Below are 24,555 nucleotides of genomic sequence, written 5' to 3'. Positions count from 1 at the left end.
AAGACAGAGTTAATGGTAGTATAAATACAAAATAGGTTGCTTTTTATAAGAATTCTTATTGAAAAATCCCAAATTAGATTAATAATTATAAAACATGCACAGTGTTCTAAATTTCAACTTTGACTATTTCAAAATTAATGGTGGTATAAATACAAAATATTTCTTGAGGTGTGCTCTGAGGATGACAGAAGTATAACCTCTTTTATCACCAAGAGGAGGTAGGACCTTTGATTTCACATTTACAGTTTTCCACATTTTGAAATAAACCTGATCACTTCACTATAATCCGCGTGTTTATTCATTAACACTTAAGGACAAAAAATGAGTCAGAAAGATAAGAAGAAAAGCAAAAGCGTGTAATACTCTCCGAAGCCCAGGGAGTAGAGAGTTCCAGGAAAAAGGGAGGGATCCGTGGCAGCAAATCCAACAGAGGACCTGAAAAACAAGAAATGAAACGTGTCCGGGAGCCTTAGACAATGGGAGGTCAGTGAGACCCTTCAGAAGAGTTGATTAGTGCAGTGATGGGGACAGAAGCCAGACAGCTTTGTGAATGCTGACAGTGGCCTGAGTTAATCCAAGGATAACTGTGTCAAAACAAACTTGAGGTAGATGGTTTTCGTTAGAAAACCAATAAGACACTAAACTTTATTTTTTTAATAGAAAACACCCCTCCCAGTTAAAATACTGACTTCCTGATTGCTTTACGTAAACTCTGCTGCTCACTTTAGACTATACGTGTGCTACAACCTGACCTAAAAAATGTTGGTCAGATTAGAGGTCACTGAATGCCCTATCCCCATCTGTGTATCAGACTGGCAGCTATAAAATGCAAATCAAATGAAAAACAATAAATTCCTGTAACAAGAAGATTGCATTTAATGAGATTTGACATGCATCTAAAGGATGAAGAATGAGCAATAGCCTGTGTGAAAATTGATTAAAAGTGGATTTGGCTCTGCAGACGCTGATTTGTCTAGCAGATTTGTCTCTTGAACAACTCATTTTACAATATTTTAAAAATTCTATGTAAGTGATTTTGCTTTGTTCCTCCAGCAAGAACCCTCATCGCAGCCGGGCTGGGAGATAGTTTGTTTTCATGAGAGCCCTTTGAACCAATCAGGACACAGATAATCTTATTATACCTCTGTGGCCTTGTGCTGCTTTTGATGAGGGTCTAGAGAAGTCATGGGTAATACTTTGCTGTGTGCCAGGAACCGCTTATCTTTCAGTTGTACAAGGTCAGATCTTAATTTAACCACCAACTGGGTACTTAATTTTAGATACACAGAGGAACACATTGGCTCCAAGGCACTTCCTCTGATTTAGGAAGGCAAGGCCCTGGATAAGAATGACAAGACGATCATTCCAAAAGGTGAGATTATGAAATATTTCGTCTGTACCTCACCAACTAGCTTAGGTAGTTTAGTATTGAGAATATTTTGAACAGCTGGAAGCACATATTGGGGTAGCTTTACATTACTTTCTTTCCAGTTGATCACCTGTGGGTTTGCCTGTAGTCTAGGGCCTTTTAAATTACAGAATAGAAACCAGGGTAGTTTCATTTGTTTATAGAATATTAACTCAATTGCATCATTATTAAGCATCATAAAAATTAGTGTCATGAGAGAAAACAGATCAAGAATGAATACGCTTATAGAAAGTGTCAGTATATACACTGTGGAATCCCAGAAGAGTCTTAGCTGGCTCTGGTTTCCGAGAAAAAAATTCAATGATTTTTGTGAATAATTAAAGTAAGTTTTTTATCAAGCCTTTTAAAGTCACATAATGAAAGATGGATGCTTTATATTCAGATTGAAAAAGTCCCTTAAATTCTTTTAAATCAGATAGAAAAAAGGAACTTGATAGAATTGAAAATCCACTTCTGGAAGTTAATTCATAGAATCTTGAGGTTGGAAGGTCCTTAGAATTTATCTGAGACATTCACCCCTCTGGTTCTTCAATGAAAAGATAACTTCATTCTACATCTAAAACAAAATGCTTTCTTTGAAATAAGAGTAATGTAGACAAGGAACTCGTAACACTGCTTTGTGCTGAGAACATTATATTATTATCATAAAGTATCATAATTCTACACTTGGTTGTTTTTATGGGAGTATCTTGTTTTGAAATGGTAATCTACCTAAAATATTTATATTCCACTAGAGTTGTTTGATAGATTTGCTAGTTGTTTGCTTAAACTCTTTTAGAAAAATTTTTTCTGAAGCTTATAGATATTTGGATTATAGAATAAGACCCTTTTCTATTAATTCCATCAGAGTAGTTGAGTCATCAGTTACAGTACAGTGGTCAAGCTCTGTGTATAGTGCCTGGGTTTATATCTATATCTCCACCACTCACTAGATGTGCAGGCTTGTACAAATTACCTAACCATTGTGTTCCTCAGTTTCCTCATCTGTAAAATGGGGAGAAAGTATTGCATAGAAATTAAATGACATAATCTATTTAACATACTTAGTTTAATGAATGTTATAAGTAGGCATTCATTATATGTTACTTATAATAATTATGAAACTCAATAAAACAAATATTTATTGAGGACCTGCTGTGTGCTTAACTCTCCGCTAAACCTTCGAAGGAAGAGGGGTTATTGGTGTCGTTTCTGAGAAAGTCTAGACTGCATTATTTAAAGGCAGCAAGCCCCTTTGGGCATGGATCCTATTGTCTTGTGTCTAGCATGGACCCTGGAATATAGCAGACATTGAATACATATTTTTGAATGAGTGAATAGGATGTTCTGAAAATCCTTAGGGAAAAATAATAACAATTACTGAGTCAACTCTTTTCCTTTGCCATGTTGACTTAGTGGAGAAGGGGAATGTTGTAGCTACTGTGCATCTGTATTTGACAGTATCTCTTGATGACAGTCTTGTTATCAAAAAGGAGACATTCATACCAGATGGTGGTGTCTTTGGGAGGATTTTTAACTGGATAAACAGCTTTCCTTGAAGGGTGCTAAATAATAGATCAGTGTCAACCCAAAGACCTCTGTCCTGCGCCAGTTTCTGTTCAACATTTATCATTATTAATGAAGCCAGTGTCCATATAAAAGACAGGCAAATAGAACAATGCTTAGAGGGACAGGAAAAGCATTGTCTCTTAGCAGGCTGAAATAAAGGTCAAATGTAGAAGAAAGAAAGAAATGTAATAGGATTAAATAAAGAATCCTGCACAGAATTGCACAGCAATAATGGGGGGGTGGGGGCGTGGGGGGACTATGGCTTGTAGAATTTAGGGCAACAGGGGTCCAAATCAAGTCTGTAACATGATAGCCTCCAAGTTCATCTGAACTTGGACTAAGCCAACAGTTCTTTGGTGTCTAGCAAAGGGGAGGTGGTCACACCTGCTCAATGTTGTGTTGACGTGACGCCAACTCTTGTGCCGCCATCAGAGCCCATGGGCCACAGCCACTTGTGGAAAGCGGTGAGTGAATGAATGTGAATGAATGTGACAGGAAAGCAGTCAAGATGGTGGAGGGAGGTGGATCCATGTCATTGGAGGATCAGTTGTCCAGGCTTGGGAGGAGAAGGCTCGGGGGAGACCTGACAGCCTTCCTGAGAGGTTTTAAAGGGCTCTCATGTGGCAGAGGAACGACTTTTCTTACTGTGGCTCTGAGGAATAGAACTAGGGCTGTAGAATACTGATTTGAGGAGATGGACTCAAATGTATCGCCTAACTGTTAAAGCTGGCCCAAGAGGGAGTGCTGTGCGGGACGTAGCGAGCTTCCTGTCACCTTGGTGTTCAAGCTGAAGCTTTGGCGTGGATGACTCAGGTAAATGGGTCAGTCTTTCAGATTTCTGCTCGTCCCTAAGGCAAGGCACTTTCTCCGCCAGGTTTCACCTGCTTTCCTATACATGTGGGCAAGTTCCCCTCTTCTCAATGTTACCAAGGTCTATCCTGCCAGGAAGTGACCTCTCTCACCCCCTATAAGGCTGTCTGTAAACCAGGTGCCAGGCCAGTTTTCTGGAAGGCTTTGTAAGGTTTGGCTCCATAAAGTCAATCTTAGTTCCCTCGAAGTGTCTGGTCATATCTGATGAAATGAACATCATTCTCGTATATGACGCTTTACCCATGGCATTAAATATCCTTCAGGGAGATGAATTTCAATAACTATAGCTTGGATGCACAATAAGATACAAATTCCCTCTTGTTGGACGTTTTATATTGTTTCTAGTGTTTTGGCAGCTTACATATGGCTGAGATGAACATTTTCATATGCAAATCTTTTCCTACATCTCTGAATTTCTATAAGATTCCTAGATTTAGAATTACAAACAAAAAGGATACGTCTTTTTAAAATATCGTGTTATCATACTAGCTTGTGATAAGGGCACATCTCTGAATAAAAGTTGCTTTTTCACAAGCCATGCTTACTCTGTTCTTTTCCATTCTATGTTTCTAGAAATTTCTGTGCCTAGAAATCCATGTAGTTCTGAATCTAGAGCTCCCTATTCTATGTGAGCGTCATTTTCGAAAGCTAACACGTGTCTTCCTACATCTCTGTCACAATTGAAACTGACTTCGAAATCCATAGTGGAGACTAGAAATGTCTAATTTTGTAATATGAAACTAGAGATAAGCAAAACTAGTATGAGACGTTTTATTACTAGTGCATTTACCTAGAGATTAAGCCTCAGTCACTTCAAATACTGGAAGTGAACTTGGCAAGAACATATGTATGACAAGGTTAACCTATTCTCTTGCTAATTTTAAGAGCAGTATATATTTGATCATTCAATTATTTATTCATTCTGTAAATACTGAGTGAATTCTTATTACACACCAGATGTCATACTTAGTGTCCAGAGAACAATATGTCCATTTTGCCTTTTTAGATCTTTTTTTTTAGAATGTAGCATTTTATCACTTTCAGGCGACATAAAAGTAGTGTTCGTTTTCTGGACCGTGTGTGTGTGTGTGTGTTTAGTTTATCAGCAGAACTAGTTGTGCTGTTAAGAAAGATGCTTCTTGAACTGGTCTAGTTCTCTCTGTCATCCGTAGAATTTCTCTCTGATAAAAAAGGCAAATATCACAAAGGGAATTGCTGTAACTTGTCACTTGTCAATAAAAGTTACCTGTGTCTGTAGGGTGGAACCGCATTCTGACCATTTTACCTCCCTCTGAAATCTCTTGGGGACCAGTCGACTCTGTTGCTGAAATCAGCCTAATGAAGCCGTTTTTATCTGATTTGCAATTTTGTGCTGCAGAATTCTGAAAAAACAAAAGTGTGTCGCCACCTCATAAAAGCCGAAGTTTTCACAAAGTTTTGTTTGTTTTGATTTCAATATGTCTTTAAAATGACACACACGAATGGTCAAAATGCAGAAGAAGGAGAAGAGCGTTGTTTTGCATATGATAGCTGATGTTTTCTTCACAAAATCAAAATGTGAAAATGCCTTTTTCACTAAAGCCATCCCTCTGATAGGACGAATCCTGATGGTTCTCTCTGGGACCTGCAGGAGAAGAGCTCGTCACTCAGGAACCACAGAAGTTTTAAGGTAAAAGAAAATTTCATCATGACATTAAGGTCCCCTCTTCCACCCAGCAGAACCTGCACCTCCTTCAGAACCTCAGAGGGTTGGATTTGGGCTGGCCCTATATAAACAGGGGAGAAAACCAAATTATAGTGCCCTTTTCTTACCCCCTCCTATAACCTCCCTCCAGATTCAGTCTTAGATCCTCTGCCGTCTTTCCCACCCCATGCCAACTGCAGCAAATATCCTGGTTCTACCCTGGGGGTCAGTATGGTGCTACTGGCATTTTGAAAGGGACACTGGAAGATGGGACAATAAGCTGCAAAGGACAGACTCTGTCACTGATGTAACAGAATGACACTGATGTGACAGGTGCTGGGGGCAGCGTGACATTTATGAACACAAAGTCCTTCCTTGCATCATGGAAGCACCTGTCCACTCTGGGAACTTTTAAGGCCAGCCCTGTTTAGGACCCATGGAAATGGTTTCAATTTTTTTATGGCCAAGACTGAGCATGTGGGTGAGTGGAGTAAACAGACTCGGATGTAATTGGAAGACAGCCAACCAACCAATTCACAGGGAACAAAGTTATATTCGCCCTGACTCAGGGAGAAGGAGGACCTTGGTCCGGTGCTGTGGGAGCTCCCATGTTTCAAGGAAAGATCTGAGGAGCCTCACAAACTTATCAACAGTAGAGTGATAGCATGGACTGTGGATTGGAGGTGGTTTAGAGGATCTGGTGCTGAGAGGTGTCATATACCCACGTTCACCCCGGCATCATACCTTATAACGTCATCCCACCCCCCCCGACACGTCAGCCGGGCACCAACTGGTGTATTGATCCAGGTTTTAAGACAGCAATGTTTAGACTCTAAGACCAAAAGAACAGAATGAAGGCAAGTGTAGGACACCCCAGACCACCCTAAGCAACACAAAGCCTTATTGCACAGAGCCAGCAATAAAGATCGATGTGTCCCTGGAAGCTATTTTTTATTTTTGGAAGTTATTGTCATCAAGAGCCGGCTGTTGAGAGCGAGATCAGAGTGTTTTCTTTTAAGGACAACAGACTGTGGGCTGTTTTCCTGCAGCTTTGGAAAGACCTAAAAAGGAAGGTTCCGTGCTCTGTGCAGACTCTGCTTACCAGCTCTGTGACATTGGGTGGCTCTCTTACCCTCTTGAAGCCCAAGTTTTCACTTATGCACAGTGAGTCTCTAGTACCTGCAAAGTAGAATCAGGATTTGAAGCAAGGCAGCGCATGCATAGTGTTTTGTACGGTGCTTGAAACCAAATGAGCACTCAGTAACTTTTGGCTATTATTATAACCACCACTTTTATTATTACCAAAGATATTCTAAAACTTACACCATCTCCAAACTTTCCCTCTTTCCACTGTCTAAATCTAGGATTTGACTCAGTCCATTTGAAAGTAAACTAATCATTCTTGGTGTCTGAATAGTACATTTAGCATTTGGAAATCCTTAATTTAGAGGTTCTTTCCCTGGAGTACATGAAACGGGTTCAGGGAATCCATGAGTTCCCTAAAATTCTATGCAAAATTTTGAGTGGAAACTCATCCCTCTGGAGAAAGAACCCATTGCTTTCATCAAATGTGTTCCTGACTCTAAGCAAGTTTAACCAGTGCTTGAAATGAAAAGGCTAACTTTCCAGTATGATTGTTCCAATTATTTTGTAAATCAGCTACTTACGAAGAATGAATAAATCTCACTAGTGGGTTTTTCCAGAACAAGATTGACAAACTGTTAATCCAGAAAAGGTCAGTTAATTTTCTAGACTGAGAAGTGGGGCTCTTGTGAATAGGTTTTAAAGGATGTCAGAATATCATCTGGCTTTTCCTCAGACTCCTGGCTGGTGCTTCATTAAAATAATTCTAAATAAAGTCTGGCAGATACACCTCCTCCTGCCTTTCTCACTGCATCTCGATGTCTCTAGTTCCGTTCCAATGATGCTCCCTTGAATGACTGGCTGACACCTTAGTGCACCTGCACACAGGTCTTCACTTCATCCCAAGCTTTCAGGGAAAGGTTGGAGAAAGCTTGTGTTCCATGGGGATTGTTCCAAGTAGAAGTAAGAGCTTCCTCACCATTTATACTCTGCTGTCGTTAGGAATATAAAACAGTTAAGCGTCTTAGATAAATTCCTTCTGGATGGTGGCTGAAAGGATATTTTAAAAAACCCCCTAAAACAACGTTCCGCAGTTCCCTAAGGAGTCTGTGGTATCTCACGTACTGGAAGCCCAAATTTTGAACAGGGTTAGAGTTAAGCCAGTGATTTAAATAAGTGAAAGGCTCTGTATCCCATTACTGACCCAGAGCTGAGCAATCCCTCATCACCACAGTGACGTCGGTGAGAAGGGCAACAGGCAACGCCAAGGCCCTAGTTTCCTCGTCTGATTGTGCTGTCTGAAGGGAGTCGGGGCTTGTCTGCTAGTCACGAGTCAACCTCTTTTTTTTCCAGTGGCCACTGAGAACAGCCATTTGCTACAGCTGACTAAGAGTGGAAGTAGAGAGAAAAGATATAATGGAAAAAGAAAGTAAGAATTCTTTTCCCCTCAGAAAGCTAATAGTCCAAGTGAAACTACAAAACACAAAAATGTGAGGAACTCGTGAAGCTAATAAAAACTGAGTGAAAATCCAGATGTTGGAAAAATATTATGTAAGAGGAGTTATTCACAGCTAGAGAGAGCCAGAGAGGAAATGGAGGATTTCAGCAAAAAGGCTTCCACGGGAGGGAGGGACAGCTGGGGCCGGGCTGGAGGGCCTGTGGACCATGAGTGGGGCCTTGGGAATGAAGGGGAGGAAGACGTGAAATCACAGAAGGGAGGAAAATGAAGCCTAGCCCAGAGCAGGCAACCGAATTCATTTAGTTGGAAGAAAGACTCCATACTAAAAAAGGTCAGTTTCATGAATAAAGCAGAGCCTAGATTATGTCAGTGTCACCTATTAACTCATTCATTCATTCAACACACATTTAGAGTCCACACACCTTGAGATGGTGCTTCTCTAGACACTGAAGATACAGATACATTTTTTGCTGTTCTTGAGTTACATTCTAGGAGGAGGAGATGGACCATGAACCGATAAACAATTAACAAACAAATGTCGTTTGAGTCTCTTTGGTGAGTAGGATCCTTAGGACACAGGGATCTGTACCTTTCGAGGCCCCTGGGATACTGTGGCGTGAGGGAATGTGCTTCGTGGAGCGCTGTTACTGTCCCGTTGGCAGCCTCCGAACCATCGTCCCCGTTCTCTCCTTTCTGTTTCAAGGTGACAGTAAGGCCACTGGTGCAGAACAGTGAACAATAAAATCATGATGCCATTGAGTTCGTGTGCAGTCTGTTCACAGGCCAGACACCTTGGCTATCAGCATACCTAGAACTGTCCTTAAAGTCTGAGCCCATCTCATCTAGCCTTGACCGATGAGATGGGGTAAAGCAAGAGTCCATTGTATCTCGAAAGTTGCCCACCAAATAGTGTTTTTGGTTTTTTTCCCCTTAAAAACACACTCTACCATGTAAGTTTTTACAGAGATAATACATTTTGGCTTGAGAAGTACCACTAATCAGATATAATTTTCTGTTGGTCAGTCAACGTAGCTGTAGAACTATTTTGATGTCTGTACTTACTAAGCTTTCTCTCTGAATAAGATAAAGCAGTTGATCCAATAGTAATGAGAGACACTCCTCTAATTTGATATTTGGAAGAAATAAGATGATAAGAAATAATCTACGGTTTGTGTTAGTCTTCAGAAGAGATAGGCCGGTCAGTAGCAATGTCTCGTAGTGAAGAGAGCTGTGCAGGGGGAGAAATGGAGAGTCTGTGCGAGGCCTGGTCTCTGGTCTGGGCATGGAGTTATGATGGCCCTAATCTTAACTGTTCAAAGGATGCTGAGACCAGTCAGACCTTACAACTTTTCCTGTAAGACAAGCCAAAAATAAACAAACAAACTAAAAAGTGGAGACCAAACAGTAGCTACATGAAAGGTCAAGAGGCACCATGGACATCACAGGCATGGTAGCCCTATCCTTCCTGAAGGAGAGTAACCAAATCCTGAGGCCCTTCCACTCTGGGGAAAGATTGGGAGACTAGATGGTAAAATATGTCATGTCTATCTCTCCTCATTTATTATCCAACAATGCTAAATAATTAGGCTTGTTTTTGTTTAACTTTCTGGTGCTAAAAAATGCTCAGCTCTGTTCAGGCATCCCACGGGCCATAAGCACTTTGGGGCAAATGAAGAAAAGATGCCGCTTCCTTGGGGAATACATAGCACCCTGCTTGGGAGCACAGCTCTTTAGGGGAGATTTGGCTGGATTTCCTCAGTCAGGAACACTTGTGCAGAGCACATCCTGCACAACCAGTCATAATGGCTCTGATTTAGTTGAAACAAGTCAGTGGATTAGGGAGAACTGAAACAGCCATCCATAAATTACCTAAACCAGTTCAGAATCCTCTCTGTTTCTGATTCTTTTCTTCAAAAGCAGTTCATTTTTACTCTGTTTATGGTTTGCCAGTTCCCACAATTAAGCCTCATTTGATAAAACTGGTCCTTACCATGCTGCTCCCTGTATTAGCAGTTCCAGCACCTTTGACATGTATTAATGATGTATTAAGGATGCCTTTCTGCCAAAGTGTCACAAAGGATCTTTCCATGGCCACAAGCGCAAGTCCGTAAAGGTGGATTTCCCAGAGCACACAGAGCGCCACATGGTCTATCAAACCCATCTGAGCTAGTCAGTAAGGAAGTTCTCCAAGTGCCTAAGTCTGTTTCTGCCAGATTAACCCTATCCTGTTTTACTTTGAAGTTCTGGAATTTTGAAACCTGGTCACATCCTTGTGAGACTAGACAGTATTTTCTGAGGAAGAACAGTGCTCAAAGTTCCCAGTTCCTTCTATTTAAAGTTTCCTTCGTGTCTTTATTTGTGCTATCAAATTTCCTGGTAAGGCTGGGCCACTACGTTTGTGATGTTCTGTTCTCTCTATTTTAATTCAACAAATGTTCACTGGGAAGCTTCCCCGTGCCAAGCACCTTCTAGACTTGTAGGCAATGCAGAGATAAGAGAGGCAGAGCCCTTCACCTCAAAGAAGGTAGAGTCTGGTTGAAGAAGTTGAAACGAAATACAGAAATAAATGCCATTCAAGGCAGCCAACTCCAGTCATTTCTGGTGTGAAGAAAGGAATAAATCAGAAATTAAGCACACACAGCAGACAGAGGATAAAAGTAAAGAATGTGAAAGGCTCACTGTACCCTATTCCTGACACAGTCTCTCTTCTCAGAGCTTTAAACGTCAATTTGCTATGTAGAGCAATGTCTTGAGAAACATGATGGGCCAAATTAGTGTAAATCAGAAGTGTGGAAAAAGTGAATTCTTATAAGCCCGACTCTAGTCATTATTCAAAAGAAGGTCAAAAAAATTAGAAAATGCAGACACCCAAAGGGCAGGTAATTAAAGGTTTCAAAAGTTAGGATGGGCTTCAGATATGATATGGATTAAAATGTTCACTACATTTGTGTTTGTTAATTGAGGAAAAAAGTAAATGCATTTTTTTTTCATTTTGCATCTTTCGTGTTAAGTCTACATGTTGTTCTGTGCCACTTGCTGATAATAAGAAATTGCCTCTTTCAAAATTATGTTCAGTCATGGAGACTAATGATGACCCTGAGGAAGATCACCTCGCAAGTTATGATATTCAGCTCAGTATTCAAGAATCCATTGAGGCCAGCAAGACTGTATTTTATCCTGAAAGGTAATCAAATTGACTGTCCTCCACGAAACTTCTTTATGGCATTCATTTTGTTATAAGATAAAAATGAATGACGTTTCCACCTCCAAGAAAATGCTTATCTTTCTCTTTTGGCAAGAAATGGAAAAGCTTTACGAGAGCCACTGTGCACAGGGTTAGCCCTCTGATCGTCCATAAATCCCCATCTTCTATGGGTGGAAATGGGAGCAATGGAAATAACCTAGAGGGGAAATTCCCAGTTAAATTTGGTTGTACAGGATTGCTTATTTTCTAAATTTATATGGAATCAAAATGGACAATAAATAATGTGAACGAATTTGCAAGCACTGTTTAAGCAGCCAACATATAGATAAGTATACAGAATCTGTACTGTGTATTCTGGAGCGCGTTTTGCTGCTGACTCAGGCAGCCTTTATAATGTATTCCATTTTTGCACCTTTAAAATACAAAGATTAATGCTAACCCATCTTGCCTATAAGTTTAATGAACAGGAAAAGAGTTGAGAGCTTTTTATTACTTATGACAAAGTTATATATAAACCAAAGCCTATTTAATTATCTACTATTCAAATGACAGAAGTTCACAAATGATATATAAAATTGGTGTTTTATATTAGCAAAAGCTATAGAGTCTAAAACTGCAAAAGTAAATTTCTATCTTGAAGAGCACACATTACACTTCTGACAAAAATTAGTTTACTTTCACATTCTATTATAGTATTTGGAATCCTGTATCCTGAAGTTTAGTGGTGTTTCTGAATGGCTTCCATGCTATAAAATTATTGCTTTTGAGCTTTTAAAAAATAGACACATTACATTTAAATTTCTGTTCTCTTTAATTTTTCCCTTTTCTCCAATGGTTTTCAGAACTTTAGAGTTCCCAGGGAGGCATTCACAAACCTAAACTACCAGTGGATGTCTCTGCTTAATAGAGTTAAATCAGTGTGTTATGAAACACACACTGATGTTGTTGCCTTTGAATAAACACACACTCGGGAGAATTGCCGTGGGTGTTGAAATCGTGACCTGTTGGGCCAGTGACTGGGAGTTTGTTCAGTAAATGCTCAGCCCGTTTTCACTTGTAGATCAGTTGATTAAAGACTCTAACATGCAGTGGAGCTCATACTCTCCCAAGTAAGCAATCATTAATTAGCAACTAAGTTCAAAGCAATAAACCTTTATTGAGCATAGAGTTTTAAAGCTGGGAGAAGCCCCAGAGCTCTTCCTATTTAATCCCCTCATTTTACCGATGCAGAAACCACCACCCAGGCAGGATACTGGCTTCCCCAAGATCGTAAAAATCAGAAAACCTGAACCCAGTTCTTCTGACCCTGACTCCAATTATTTACCTTTTTTTCATTGCCTACAACTAATTTCAGAGAGTGTCACAATCTTCTGTTTTTCATCATCACTAATGCTCTTAGGTCCAGTGTATCATATATATATTCTGGGTCTGACTTTTAGACTTTTACATTTTTAAAGTAGATAAGTGTTGTGTGCATTTCTTGTAGATCTTGACTATTAAAAGAGTGTGCAAAAACTAAATAAGCATTTTGGTTCCTTGAAATATACCATGAATTCAAACACGACTTATTTTTCTTCCTCTGGTAGATTTGTACCACTGAGCGATCAAAACAGAAAGCTTGTGGAGGCCATAAAGCAAGGTAAATGGGTGTATCACTTACAGTGGGAAGGGCTGGAGGTTCCACCTGGCTGAGACAGAGATTTGCTATCAGCCTGTACGTTTAATTTAGGTCACATTCTTGAGCTCCAGGAGTATGTGAAATATAAATATGCATTGGATGAAGCTGATGAAAAAGGATGGTTTCCATTGCATGAAGCTGTTGTTCAACCCATTCAGCAAATACTTGAAGTGGTCCTGGATGGTAAGAGAACATAAAATCCCTTTGACCAAACTGAAGCCAAAATGGAGGGGGTTATGGAGTGTTCCCAATGAACATAATAAGCAAAAAGGAAAAAGTAGAATAAAAGACGATTGGCAATTTGGCAAAATCAGTTCCCATGCCTTAAACTCGGAGTATAAAAACCAGCACATTTTGTGGGGTCCAGGCTTCACCCTTTGCATCCTCCTAAAAATATGGCACAGGTTGATGAGAAGGTGTGATTACCACCTAAAAGTTGATATACAGCATGAATTAATTGATTCAAACATAAAGCTCTTTGCTTTTCAAAATTGGTTTTAAGTTTTCATCCTGAACTATCCCTTGAGTTAAGTTTCCAAAAGATTCTTATATAGTACAATAAGCAGTACTTACAATATCTGTCCTTATATTACATTAATTTCTTCATAATTATTGTGGTAAACTGACCTAGGGTTAAATATTAATAATTTTTATGTTTTAACCCACTGTTTTTCACATCCCAGCATCTTCTAAAACACACTTGAGAGTACCCTGCTTTTCAGCCTTTAGTGTTGCTGTCCAGTTCTGTTGTAAGAGATAATGACAGTTACTGGATAATTAGCTATCCAGCCAGCTAGCCAGCCAGCCAGCTAAAAAAAAATTAAAAATAGCTAGCTAGAGAGATAGATAGCTAGTCAGACAGACAGATATAGAAGATGATGACAGGATACCTTCATTCGAATATTACTCATTCCCACATTCACAGACTTCATTTGACAAAAACTGATTTCAGATATAATTAAAATAACAATACAAAAGACTGTGGAGTTGTTTTACAATTTGTTAAGAAATGAGAATTCACAACCCATTATTTTTAAGAAGCACCTTGAAACATAGATGTTGGTTTTCTAGCTGTCAACTTGATTAGCAAGTTCACACTCGTCTATTTCCGCTCACCATCATTTGCTAAATTTTAATCAACTCTTTTTAGTCTTCCCTTTTTCATTTTTAATGTTGTTCAGTCTAGTGTAATAATATTGCATTGTTCTGATCTATATGACATCCTTTAAGTAAAGATTCTTAACTTTACCCAATGCTTTCGTGTCTCAGCATCCTATCAGACGCTCTGGGAGTTCAAGACCTCTGATGGAGAAACACCCTTGACCTTGGCAGTCAAAGCTGGTCTGGTGGAAAATGTAAGAACTTTACTAGAGAAAGGAGTGTGGCCAAACACCAAAAATGACAACGGAGAGACACCCCTTCTAATTGGTAAATGACCTTTCATTCTAGGACTTGTATAATTTGACAAATAATATTTAATAAGTGTTTATTGGAAATCACTGTGTATTGGCTAAAATTATGTGACCTCATCTCCTTCCATTTCCTGAGGTCCTCCCCTCACCCCCATCTCACCTGTCCTATGATTTTGTTTTCCCATTCCACAAAGGGGACAAACGTGACAGTTCTTTCAGCATCAGTTAATCAGGAGGGATCTGAATAAGGAGTTTTATGAGGCCAGGAGTGCCAGTTCTAAAGGAATGTCCTCTAGGTGGGGTCCAGCTGTAAGGAAGGATGCCTGTGTAAGATGGAGCCTGATATAAGGAAGCAAAAAGTGGATTCCAAAGAGGATATCAGATCCATAGCCGAACAATGGAGCCAAACTGGAAGGAAGGGGCCCCAGCAGAATCTGAGCACACAGGTGCAGCACTGGGCGGTCACCACTGACACAGCAAAGGAATGATGGGAAACCTGAAGGTGTCACTTATCTGTCAGCGTCTTCTCAGGCCTGTATATCCCGCTGTGTGTTGACCAGTAAGAATCGGCAGGTCTGTTTGCAGAAGCAGGGAGAGATGAGGTTAACTACAGATGACCAAAGATAACCTTCCTTTCTCTTAGGGACATAGGGTGGTGGAGTCAGAATTTGGGCTTTGGCACCTGAGATCTGTGTATTTATTTTTCCCCCATTTTATTGAGATATAATTGATATATAATGTATTAAAGTATACAACATGATTTAATATATGTATATATTATGAAGTGATTACAACAATAATTTTAGTTAATATACATCACTTCACATGGTTACATATCTTTTTGCTGGTGTTGAGAACGTTTAAGATCAACTTTCTTAGCAACTTTTGAATATACAATACAGCATTGTTATGTGAATGTAAATTCTAGCTGTGGGATTGTCGTCCTGGGCCTCAGTTTCCTATGCAGAATTGTTATAAAAATCAGAGAAAATATGAATACATAAAACTTTCACCACATGGTAGGTGCTCAGGAGAGGAGAGACTTTATATAATAGCATACGTGTGGCAGGAGGAGGGGGAGGAGCCCTGAGGCTGCTCACCAGCAATCACAGAGGAAGAGGAGAAAGCATCCTGAGCTGGGCTCACAGCTAGTCAACACGACCACAGCTCCTGTTCACGGAGACATCACTAGAATTTTAAAAACAACCTGAATGTTGTTAACAGAAAAAACTTAGGCAAGTCATGAACATCAGTAAAATATTTACATTTGGCAACATGAATTCAGCAATGTCAATCCAACCAACATTTATTGAGAAGTCACAGTAAGCCTGATGCTGCGCTGGACAGCCCGGATATAAAGATGAATGGTCGTCCTCCTCTCAAAGAGTCTAGCAGGAGAGCTAGATATGATTGAAACAGAACACTGGTGTTAATAAATGCTATAGCAAAGTGTATATTCAAAATAAGGGGGGTGGGGTATAGCTCAGTGGTAGAGTGTGTGCTTAGCATGCATGAGGTCCTGGATTCAATCCCTAGTACCTCTATTAAAAAACAAACAAACAAACCCAATTACCTCCCCTCCACCAAAAAAGAAAAAAAAAAGTAAATGGGGGCAATAAGGAAGCAGTAAATCTATGAAGCTTTCAAAGAAAGAGATGCTCTTGAGTTGTGACCTCAGGGGTGGAAGAGGGGATCATCAACGGACAGGGGAGGGAAAATCTCCTCGGCAGGGCCTTGGCCCTGGACATAGATGAATCATGTTACTGCACCATAGGGGCATTTGGCCTGATTCCTTCTTACTTATCCTGCCCCACTTCAAAGCTTTCAGCCTTCCAAATTCAGATGAGATCAGACAAACAATCCAGTTATTATAGTTCAGGTACAGGCAAAGCTTCCGTAACAAAGCACACAAACACAGGTACACAAAGCAAACAAGCAGCAATGACTAAAAAGGAAATACGTTCATTCCTCTTTCATACAACATTTCGAAGATGAGTGGCCCAGCGTTGGCTGGGCCACCATTACACACGACTTTCAGATGCTACATTTTGCAGCTAGCAGGAAGGCAGAAAGAGGCAGCTCTGGGAAAGCATCTTCGCCTTTAAGAAGACGACCAAGACATTGCATCCAGCACTTCTGTCCATATCCTGTTAGTTCAGATTTTGTCACGTAGCCACCCTTAAGGTGCAAGGGAGGCCGGGATATTTAGCCTCTATCTGAATAGACTGTAAACAGCTGAAACCTGGGGGCTTCTAGTTGCTAAAGGAAAATGGGAAACAGAAGTTCTGAGGAAGAGATGGTTGTCTCTGCATACAGTTTACCAGCCTTTATGTCATAATGTAACATGATGCTTTCATAAACAAACAACTCTTTTCCTGAGCAGACTCTACAGATACTAAATGGAGCATTCACCTATGGTTGCTTCACCACCATTAATGTGATCTATTATTTTTGTAAAGGCATATCCCATGGAGTATTTGCAACAACATCCATGTACTTGTTATTGTTTCTATACATGATAGTCTTTGATTTCTGCAAAAAAAGAGACACTTTTCCAGAGTTTGTATACTGTCTCGCTTCACCAGTATAAAACTATTCTCTACTTGCTGTCTTCAATTCACTTAGTTCTTAAAGGACAACTAAGTCATGATTATCACGTATTTGTTCTCTTTTGGCTTCACTTAAATGTTTCTTGAATGCCTAATGCCCACAACAGAGCATTAAGCATTTATATGCATTTCAAAGTTTCATTTGTTGGTTTCTCTACTCTAGGACTAACTGAAGTGTGGGAAAGGAGCTTGATCACTGCATTATCAGAGTCAAAATAGAATTAACATTTGGAAATAATATATTTTAAAAAACCAAATGGCAATATCAAAGAGAAGAGAAAAGTCTCATGAAGGAAATGGTCACTTATGTCCCTGTCTTCTACATTTCTGGAGAATAGGGACTTCTTGGGTTACCTTCTTCAGGACCTTTGTTATGGAACCTACATCAAGTCTTTTTAGGTTCATAGGAAAATGGATCATCCATGGCACTTTCTCAGTTTTTTTCATGAATTTTGGGGCTACTTTGCAATTTGCTACTCATAGTCTGTTAACTTACAAAAGAGAGATAAGAGAAAAATTGCTGTTCTTTTTATTTCTCTGGGTAATGCCATTTTTCTTTTTCTTAACCAGATGCCATCATCTTTGTCTTTATTTATGGAATATCCTTGGATGGCAAAAAAAAAAAAAAAAATCACTTTGGTCCCTCCAGGGCCCCCTTTCCCCATTAGACATCTGGGCCCTTATTTACAGTGCTTTGATGTATTACAGTCGTGTTATCCAGTTACTTGCTCAGTGTAGATATCTGATTTGTGATGATCTGAAAGTTATAAAGTGTTTTTTTCATGGGACTCCCTCTCTGCCCACCCCTCTGAAGTTGGTGTCATCTTTCTCCATTGGGAATAGCCACCAAGATTATCCTGGCCAGTGCACCCCACAGTACAGAGGAAGCCAAGGGAGCTGTCTGGCACAGCATCTCAGTTCCACTGCCCTCCGTTTTCCCTCAACATTATGCCCTTTACAGCTCAGTTAAGTTTACTTCCCATATTTTTTCTCACAAATCAATACACATCCTCTTTACTCCATCTCCTCTTTCAATCGTCCAGTCTTTGTCAAGATACTGCAGAAAAACCTCTCTTCCCTATTTGCATGTCATAGGAGTCAGAACAGAACTCACTGCTGACATTAAATAAATTATGAGCAAAACACATATATCCAGAAAGAAAATGACAGAACTATTTATTTTTTAAAAAGAAAAGTGCCAGCAAGCTATAAAGTGTTCAAAAGTGCTTATAACCTATGCAAAATCCTCTAATTCCCTAACTCTTCAACTGAGGCTTGGTTTCCTTTAAGCATTATTTACTTAAGTTACACATGTATGAAATATGTATATATTTATTTCATTAGTTATTTCATTCACATTTTACTTAGTTCCATAACACAAATACTGTGCCTCATTAAGTTTCCATTATTTCAGCCATTTATTGGTTAAGAATGTCTTCGTGGGGGAGGGACTCCCCATGATTTGGATTATTATTTCTATGGGAAATAAAATATATTCTTACTTCAAAAAAGCTAAACTACAAGTAAAGTTTTATTTTTTAAATTAGGTTAAGTTGAATATGTCTTATATATGCTGTTATTTTCTTGAAGAAAAACTAATATCTCGGTGGGGAAAGTATAGCTCAGTGGTAGACCATGCACGAGGTTTCAATCCCCAGTACCTCCATTAAAAAAAGAAAAACCTAATTACCTACCCTCATTAAAAAAAGATTAAAAAATAAAAGGCAAACAAAAACAAACAAAAAGACCAGTATCTCTAATCAACATGTTCCCTGAGTCAGATAAAAAGAGAACAAATCATGAGGGAAGAGGCTCATTTTAATACATTTTTTCTAATAAGTAGAAAAAATGCAGTAGGAGCAAGAAGATAAATGAGGACATGCTGTCTGTTAGTTCGTTTAGCTTAGTGATGTTTGCTTTGCAAGAGCACCGGCTAGGATGAGGTAATTCACTGTAATTAGAGCTGCGAGTGGCAGGTGGGTGATTCAGAGAAAGGCATTTGTCAACAGCCTCTGCTTCAGACAGTGAGCAGGAGAAAAACTGAGATCTCACTGCAGTGATGGCTTGCCTGCCTCCAAATGAAATAGGCAGAGTTTGTCTTCATCCTCCTTTTATGCCTTTTGGAGCCCTTTCCCTGGCCTTGGCCTTGGATCCTTTCTGCACTCGGCCTCCGAGCTGCCCAGGATGTTCTGTGTGCCCCGCCCCACCTTCTCTGCAAAGGCCCAGACTCTGGGTCTCTCTTCAAACAGTACAGGCTTCTTTCCTGGACTGTAAATTGCATAAGTGAGAACGACATCTTTTTCCTGTTGTCCACGGTGCCTAACGCAGTGCCTTTCACACAGCCAGCACGTAGTAACTAAATGAGAGAATGAATGACTGTAAGAGACTAGCACTCATTCTGCTCTGTTCCTTATTAAGATTTTACTTTTTGGTAAAAGAAAAATGCATTAAATCTTCGGAAAGTATTTATATCTAAACTGGGACAATCCATTAATAACTCGAAGTGGAAAAGGACTTTTAACAGTGCAGTTTCAGCTGTTAGAAACAAGCAGGGGTAGGGAGAGACATCTGACTTAGTGAACCTCAGAAAATGTAGTACATTAGTTGTCATGATTCGCCTGGGTAAGAACAACCGACCTACCTGGATTCCAAACGTTCCTTATTGCTAACCTCCCATAAGACTGTGGGAAAGAGAAGTTCATTTGATATTTACTGCTATCTTTGGGTGTGGGGAACTCTATCTAGAGGGAGGAAAAACTTGATAAGCATCATCTACACGTGTAGCTCCATGATCCTAGAAGTGGTGAAATCATATTCATGATAATAGTTATCATTATTGAGTGCCTGGTATATACTAAGCATTTTATGTACGTTATTTAATTTATCCAACCAAACAGTGGGCATTATTTTCACTTTGCTGATGAAGAAAGGGAAGTTCAGAAGGAGGATGCACAACATTCTGTCTCAGTGATGTGTGTCTTATTCTCCGTGAAATTCTTACCCCTCCTCAGGCCAGAGTCTTAAAGAAAAGGCAGAACAGCTTGCATGCTTATACTCCACAGTGGAAATTTGGGTATAAGGAATAGAGGGGGTATGAAAATACAGTATTCTCTTGTAGAAGAAAAGGAACCACTAATACCTATTTTGATATCAGATCTGGTCATTGATTTAATGCCATCTAAGGTATTCCTGTTAATATGCACGCGGTTGACTGTTCTTTTCAAAACCATCTTCAAGCTGTAAAAAAGGGCTCCTATGACATGGTGTCTGCTCTGCTTGAACACAACACCAGCCTGGACCAGCCCTGTGTCAAGCGATGGTCGGCAATGCACGAAGCAGCCAAGCAGGGCCGCAAGGACATCATAGCTCTGCTGCTAACCCATGGAGGCAGTGTCCACCTGAGAGACGGATTTGGAGTCACACCGTTAGGTGTTGCCGCCGAGTATGGTCACTGTGATGTGCTGGAACACCTCATCCACAAAGGTACACGGAAAGAAGCTGCATGGTCCAGATGCGTCCCCTACCTCTCAGATTTCCTTTTCTCCGTTCCTGATTGAATGTAAGATGGGCCATCAGGCTTTTGTAACCAGCCCTCAGTAGCCCCCTGCTGGGTAACTCACTTAAACCCTCTCTATAGTGGCCTACAAATCGGCAGGCCCAGCCCTGACTGCTCTCTCTAGACACAGCCCACTTTTCACACAGATGGCTCATCAAGGTCTTGCACTCATCCTCTCCTAAATTGAATTCATCTTCTTTCACGCTTTTCATTGAATAATTTCTCTCAACGAAGATTGAGAGCTTGGATTTCTCTCTAATTCCACCATCACCTTCTTTTTCAAATATAGTCAGCTGCCTTGTGCTATAACAACCCCCTCTCACCTGTTCTCACCTTGGCGGTCCCTCTGCTTTGCATCCTCCCATCTTGCCTGGACCAGGGCAGTTGTTTCCTGACCCTTCTCCTGGGTTCCAGTCTCCCCATCTGAGGACCCACACTAACACTGTCACTCAGCTGCTCTCCCTCAGGGTCAGCTACAGTCCTGGAAACTGTACAGAAAATCTTCAGTGGGTCCCTGCGGCCCGCTGGATCACGCACAGGCACCCCCTGAATCACCCTGAGTTGCCTTTCCGGGTTTATCTCTCAGTGCTCCTAATTGTGTATCCTGTGCTCCAGCTAAGTTAGCCTAGCAGTATTCCCAGATATACCCCACATTCCCCCTGTCTGGGTTTGGGCCAGGCTCCTGCCCTCATCTGGAGTACCTTCCAGCACAATTCAGAGTCAATCTCTGGAGATTCTTCCTCCCTGAAGACTTTCCTAATTCTTCCCAACAGATTGTGACATCACCTTCCTTTGAAGCCTCCAAGTGCCTTAAACAACTCAGAACCAGGAATTAAGAGACTGACTTAAATTGCCATCTGCCACTTCCTCGTTGTCTGACCCTCGCCTAGTTACTTAAACATTTATTTCTCTTACTCGTCTGTAAATAAAGGCTACCTCCTCATAATCCTCAAGGCTCCTCTATGGGGAAAAGACTAACATTTCTGAGGAACCCCCTCCCCAAAATGCAACTTCATTTAATTATCAAATAAACCATATTCTCTAGTTTACGGATGAGGAGTTGGAGGTTCATAGCCATAAGTCGCTCACCCCAAACTCTCCCAGTCAGCAACAGACCGCTTTCCCCTACGTCATGCCTTCTAGTCCAGATGTCACTTGAATATTACATGGTTTGTGTTCTTTGATGATATTTGGTTTCATTTCCCCTCTAAGCTTCTTAAGATAGATTTATTCATCTTAGATTTTCTGCCGGGTCACACACAGTAGTCGCACATAGAGGGCAGTTGATAAATATTTGTTGAAATGAAACAGAGTGTCACCTGCTGTCTTTAAAAGTCTAACTATACCTTTTTCTGGCAGCATTTGCCTGTCGTGGAAATGGACTTGTCGATTTCTCCAGTGTTCTTGTAATGGAAAGATTTTCTGACAAGTGAAACATGATGCATGATTGTTTACTGAAAAGACAGAACACAGATTTCTTAATTCTGTACTTTTACTTTTAAGTCTTAGCCAGAAAGGAAAACAGCAGGTTATTTTTACGGGGACTATCTTGACAATCAGTCCAGTTACCACTCTGCCACGTGTTTTATACTGCCAGGAGGTGACGTGCTTGCTTTGGCGGATGACGGGGCATCCGTGTTGTTTGAGGCAGCAGGAGGGGGCAACCCTGACTGCATCTCCCTCCTGCTGGAATATGGAGGAAGTGGAAATGTACCTAACAGAGCAGGGCATCTTCCTATACACCGAGCTGCCTACGAGGGACATTATCTGTAAGTAATAAATCATAAGATGATCATTTCAAGTTGAAAAATACAAAACGATATATACAGTATAATCCCAAATTTGTCTGCACACCTCTCAAAATCCAAAAAGAAAAAGGCAAAATGTTCGTAAGTTTTGTATATCTAAATATTTCTTTGAGTTTTCCCCTTTGTTTTATATCCTGTACTTAATAAAATTTCCACATTGAATTTATACTATACTTACAATGAAAAGAGATTTTCTTTTAGAAGAAAGTAAGTTATAAGTGGGAATTCTGCACAAGCCACCCAAATGTACCTTTCTGGTTTTTTAAAAAATATGTTTAGCAAAGAGTTACAGGGCTTCTAAAAATTGCCCCTTTGGCAAAGGATTAAAATTTGTAACAATACTATCGGTATTAGCCCAATTTTACCAATACCTATAGATATTATAACATAATAATATAATTATAATATAATATAATGTCAAATTTATCCTTGAATAAAGAAGTTTTATTATAAATTTAGATTTATTTATTCCCAAAAATTGGTTGAATGTATTTTTGAATTACAAAATGCGCCATGACCAACACATCAATAGAAATCTATAATCATTATACTAAACTACCCATCATGAAAGGTTGGTTTTTGGCAATTGGATATGTTTCCCAAGTTCAAAAATTTTGACATCATTAGCCCTTATCACTTTCAGTAGTGGCAGTGGCTAAGTGGCCAATGATGCGTAATTGATGCTGAGTGGCACGTTGTTCAAGTTTAGCTGGATTTACTCCCAGTGTTCATAAATTCACACGTAGTAGCTCCAAATTAGGCACAGGAGATCAAGTTATCCCCGCCTGTGGCTCTCATACATGTCCAGTCGGTAAATCAAGTGAGAAATTCACAACTAACGTAACAAACATGAGCTGTAGTTAGTTATCTGAATGGGACTGATGTAAGGTTGAGGAAACGGTAGAGACTCTTCTTGTTACTGATAATTCAATTTCAAAGAATATGGAAGCAGTCAGGATGTCCATGGCCAGTATTAAAGCATAGATTGCTCAGGAAGCAGTGAAAGAGGAGTAACAAATGAGAATTCAAGAGACCTGAATTCTAGTCATTGCTCCACATCCGTGCGACCTTGGACAAATCATTTCATTTCTCAAGACTTCATATGGCTCTTCTGTTACATAAAGGGATTGGGCCAAGTGATGTCCAAGGTCACTTCCAGCTCTAACTTCTGTGACTCCATGACTCTAATGGTCAAGAGTATGAAGCAATCTTCTATGGCATCAGATGGGCTTGCTTTTCTATTTTTTTTTTTCATTAAAGAGCATTGGTTGATTATAAATATTATGGTGTTCAGAGAAGAGTTGGAAAATGGTGAGGGTTCCTGAGGAACCACAATTCTAGGACCAAACATGTAAGATCCAGCATGTTCCCCAGGAATATTTAGAATGGGAAGAAGCTAAATCAAAACTAAATTCCATTAAACTGAATAGTAGTAAGTCAATGGACAAACGTTAAGTGTTTTGTGTAAGATTATCTAGAGAAAATACAAGAAACTAAACAAAATGAATTCTTTTGTCTAGTGAGGAAGCTGACTTACTTAATTTCTTGATTTTCTCCATGCCATGTGGATATTCGATTTTTTTTTCAGTGCACTGAAATATCTTATTCCAGTAACATCCAAAAATGCAATCCAGAAAAGTGGGATGACACCAATTCACTCCGCAGCAGATGGACAAAGTGTACAGTGCCTAGAACTGCTTATTGAAAATGGTTTTGATGTCAATGCCCTGCTTGCCGACCACATTTCCGAGAGCTACGACGATGAACGGAAGACTGCGCTATATTTTGCTGTTTCTAATAATGACATCCACTGCACAGAACTCCTTCTGGCTGCAGGTGCAGACCCGAACCTCGATCCCCTCAACTGTCTACTTGTGGCAGTGAGGGCCAATAATCATGAAATTGTCCGGCTGCTTCTCTCCCACGGAGCTAACGTCAACTGTTATTTTATGCATGTGAACGACACTCGCTTCCCCAGTGCCATTCAGTATGCCCTAAATGACGAGGTGATGCTGAGGCTGTTGCTGAATAATGGCTATCAGGTGGAGATGTGCTTTGAATGCATGCACGGGGACATCTTTGGAAATTCGTTTGTGTGGTCGGACATAGAGGAAGAGGTACTGCCGGGATGGACGTCTTGTGTCATAAAAGATAACCCGGTGAGTTACATCCCTCTCTTCTTCCTACTGGGTCATCATCCGAATGTTTGCTCAT

The 24,555-nt window shown here is 40.1% G+C and overlaps 1 protein-coding gene across 6 annotated transcripts in view; it reads left to right on the top strand.

Moving 5' to 3' along the window:
* Window positions 1–1,286: 1,286 nt before the first annotated feature.
* Window positions 1,287–24,555, top strand: part of ASB15 (ankyrin repeat and SOCS box containing 15) — a 32,088-nt gene continuing 8,819 nt past the window's right edge. For 4 of the 6 annotated variants that reach the window (XM_014562981.2, XM_014562980.2, XM_014562977.2 and 1 more), the window contains exons 1-9: window positions 1,287–1,372; window positions 5,444–5,516; window positions 11,149–11,257; window positions 12,865–12,917; window positions 13,008–13,139; window positions 14,226–14,384; window positions 20,215–20,460; window positions 22,131–22,302; window positions 23,930–24,500. In XM_014562981.2, the coding sequence (XP_014418467.1) occupies window positions 11,151–11,257; window positions 12,865–12,917; window positions 13,008–13,139; window positions 14,226–14,384; window positions 20,215–20,460; window positions 22,131–22,302; window positions 23,930–24,500 (1,440 nt within the window). In that variant the 5' untranslated portion in view covers window positions 1,287–1,372; window positions 5,444–5,516; window positions 11,149–11,150. Of the gene's footprint in view, window positions 1,373–3,703; window positions 3,791–5,443; window positions 5,517–11,084; window positions 11,258–12,864; window positions 12,918–13,007; window positions 13,140–14,225; window positions 14,385–20,214; window positions 20,461–22,130; window positions 22,303–23,929; window positions 24,501–24,555 lie in introns of those variants that run through there. The other 2 variants (XM_032483590.1, XM_032483589.1) reach the window with 2 other exon arrangements.

This window comes from Camelus ferus, chromosome 7 (assembly GCF_009834535.1).
Source record: "Camelus ferus isolate YT-003-E chromosome 7, BCGSAC_Cfer_1.0, whole genome shotgun sequence".
Classification (NCBI taxonomy): Eukaryota; Metazoa; Chordata; class Mammalia; order Artiodactyla; family Camelidae; genus Camelus; species Camelus ferus.
This window is presented reverse-complemented; position numbering and strand designations above follow the sequence as displayed.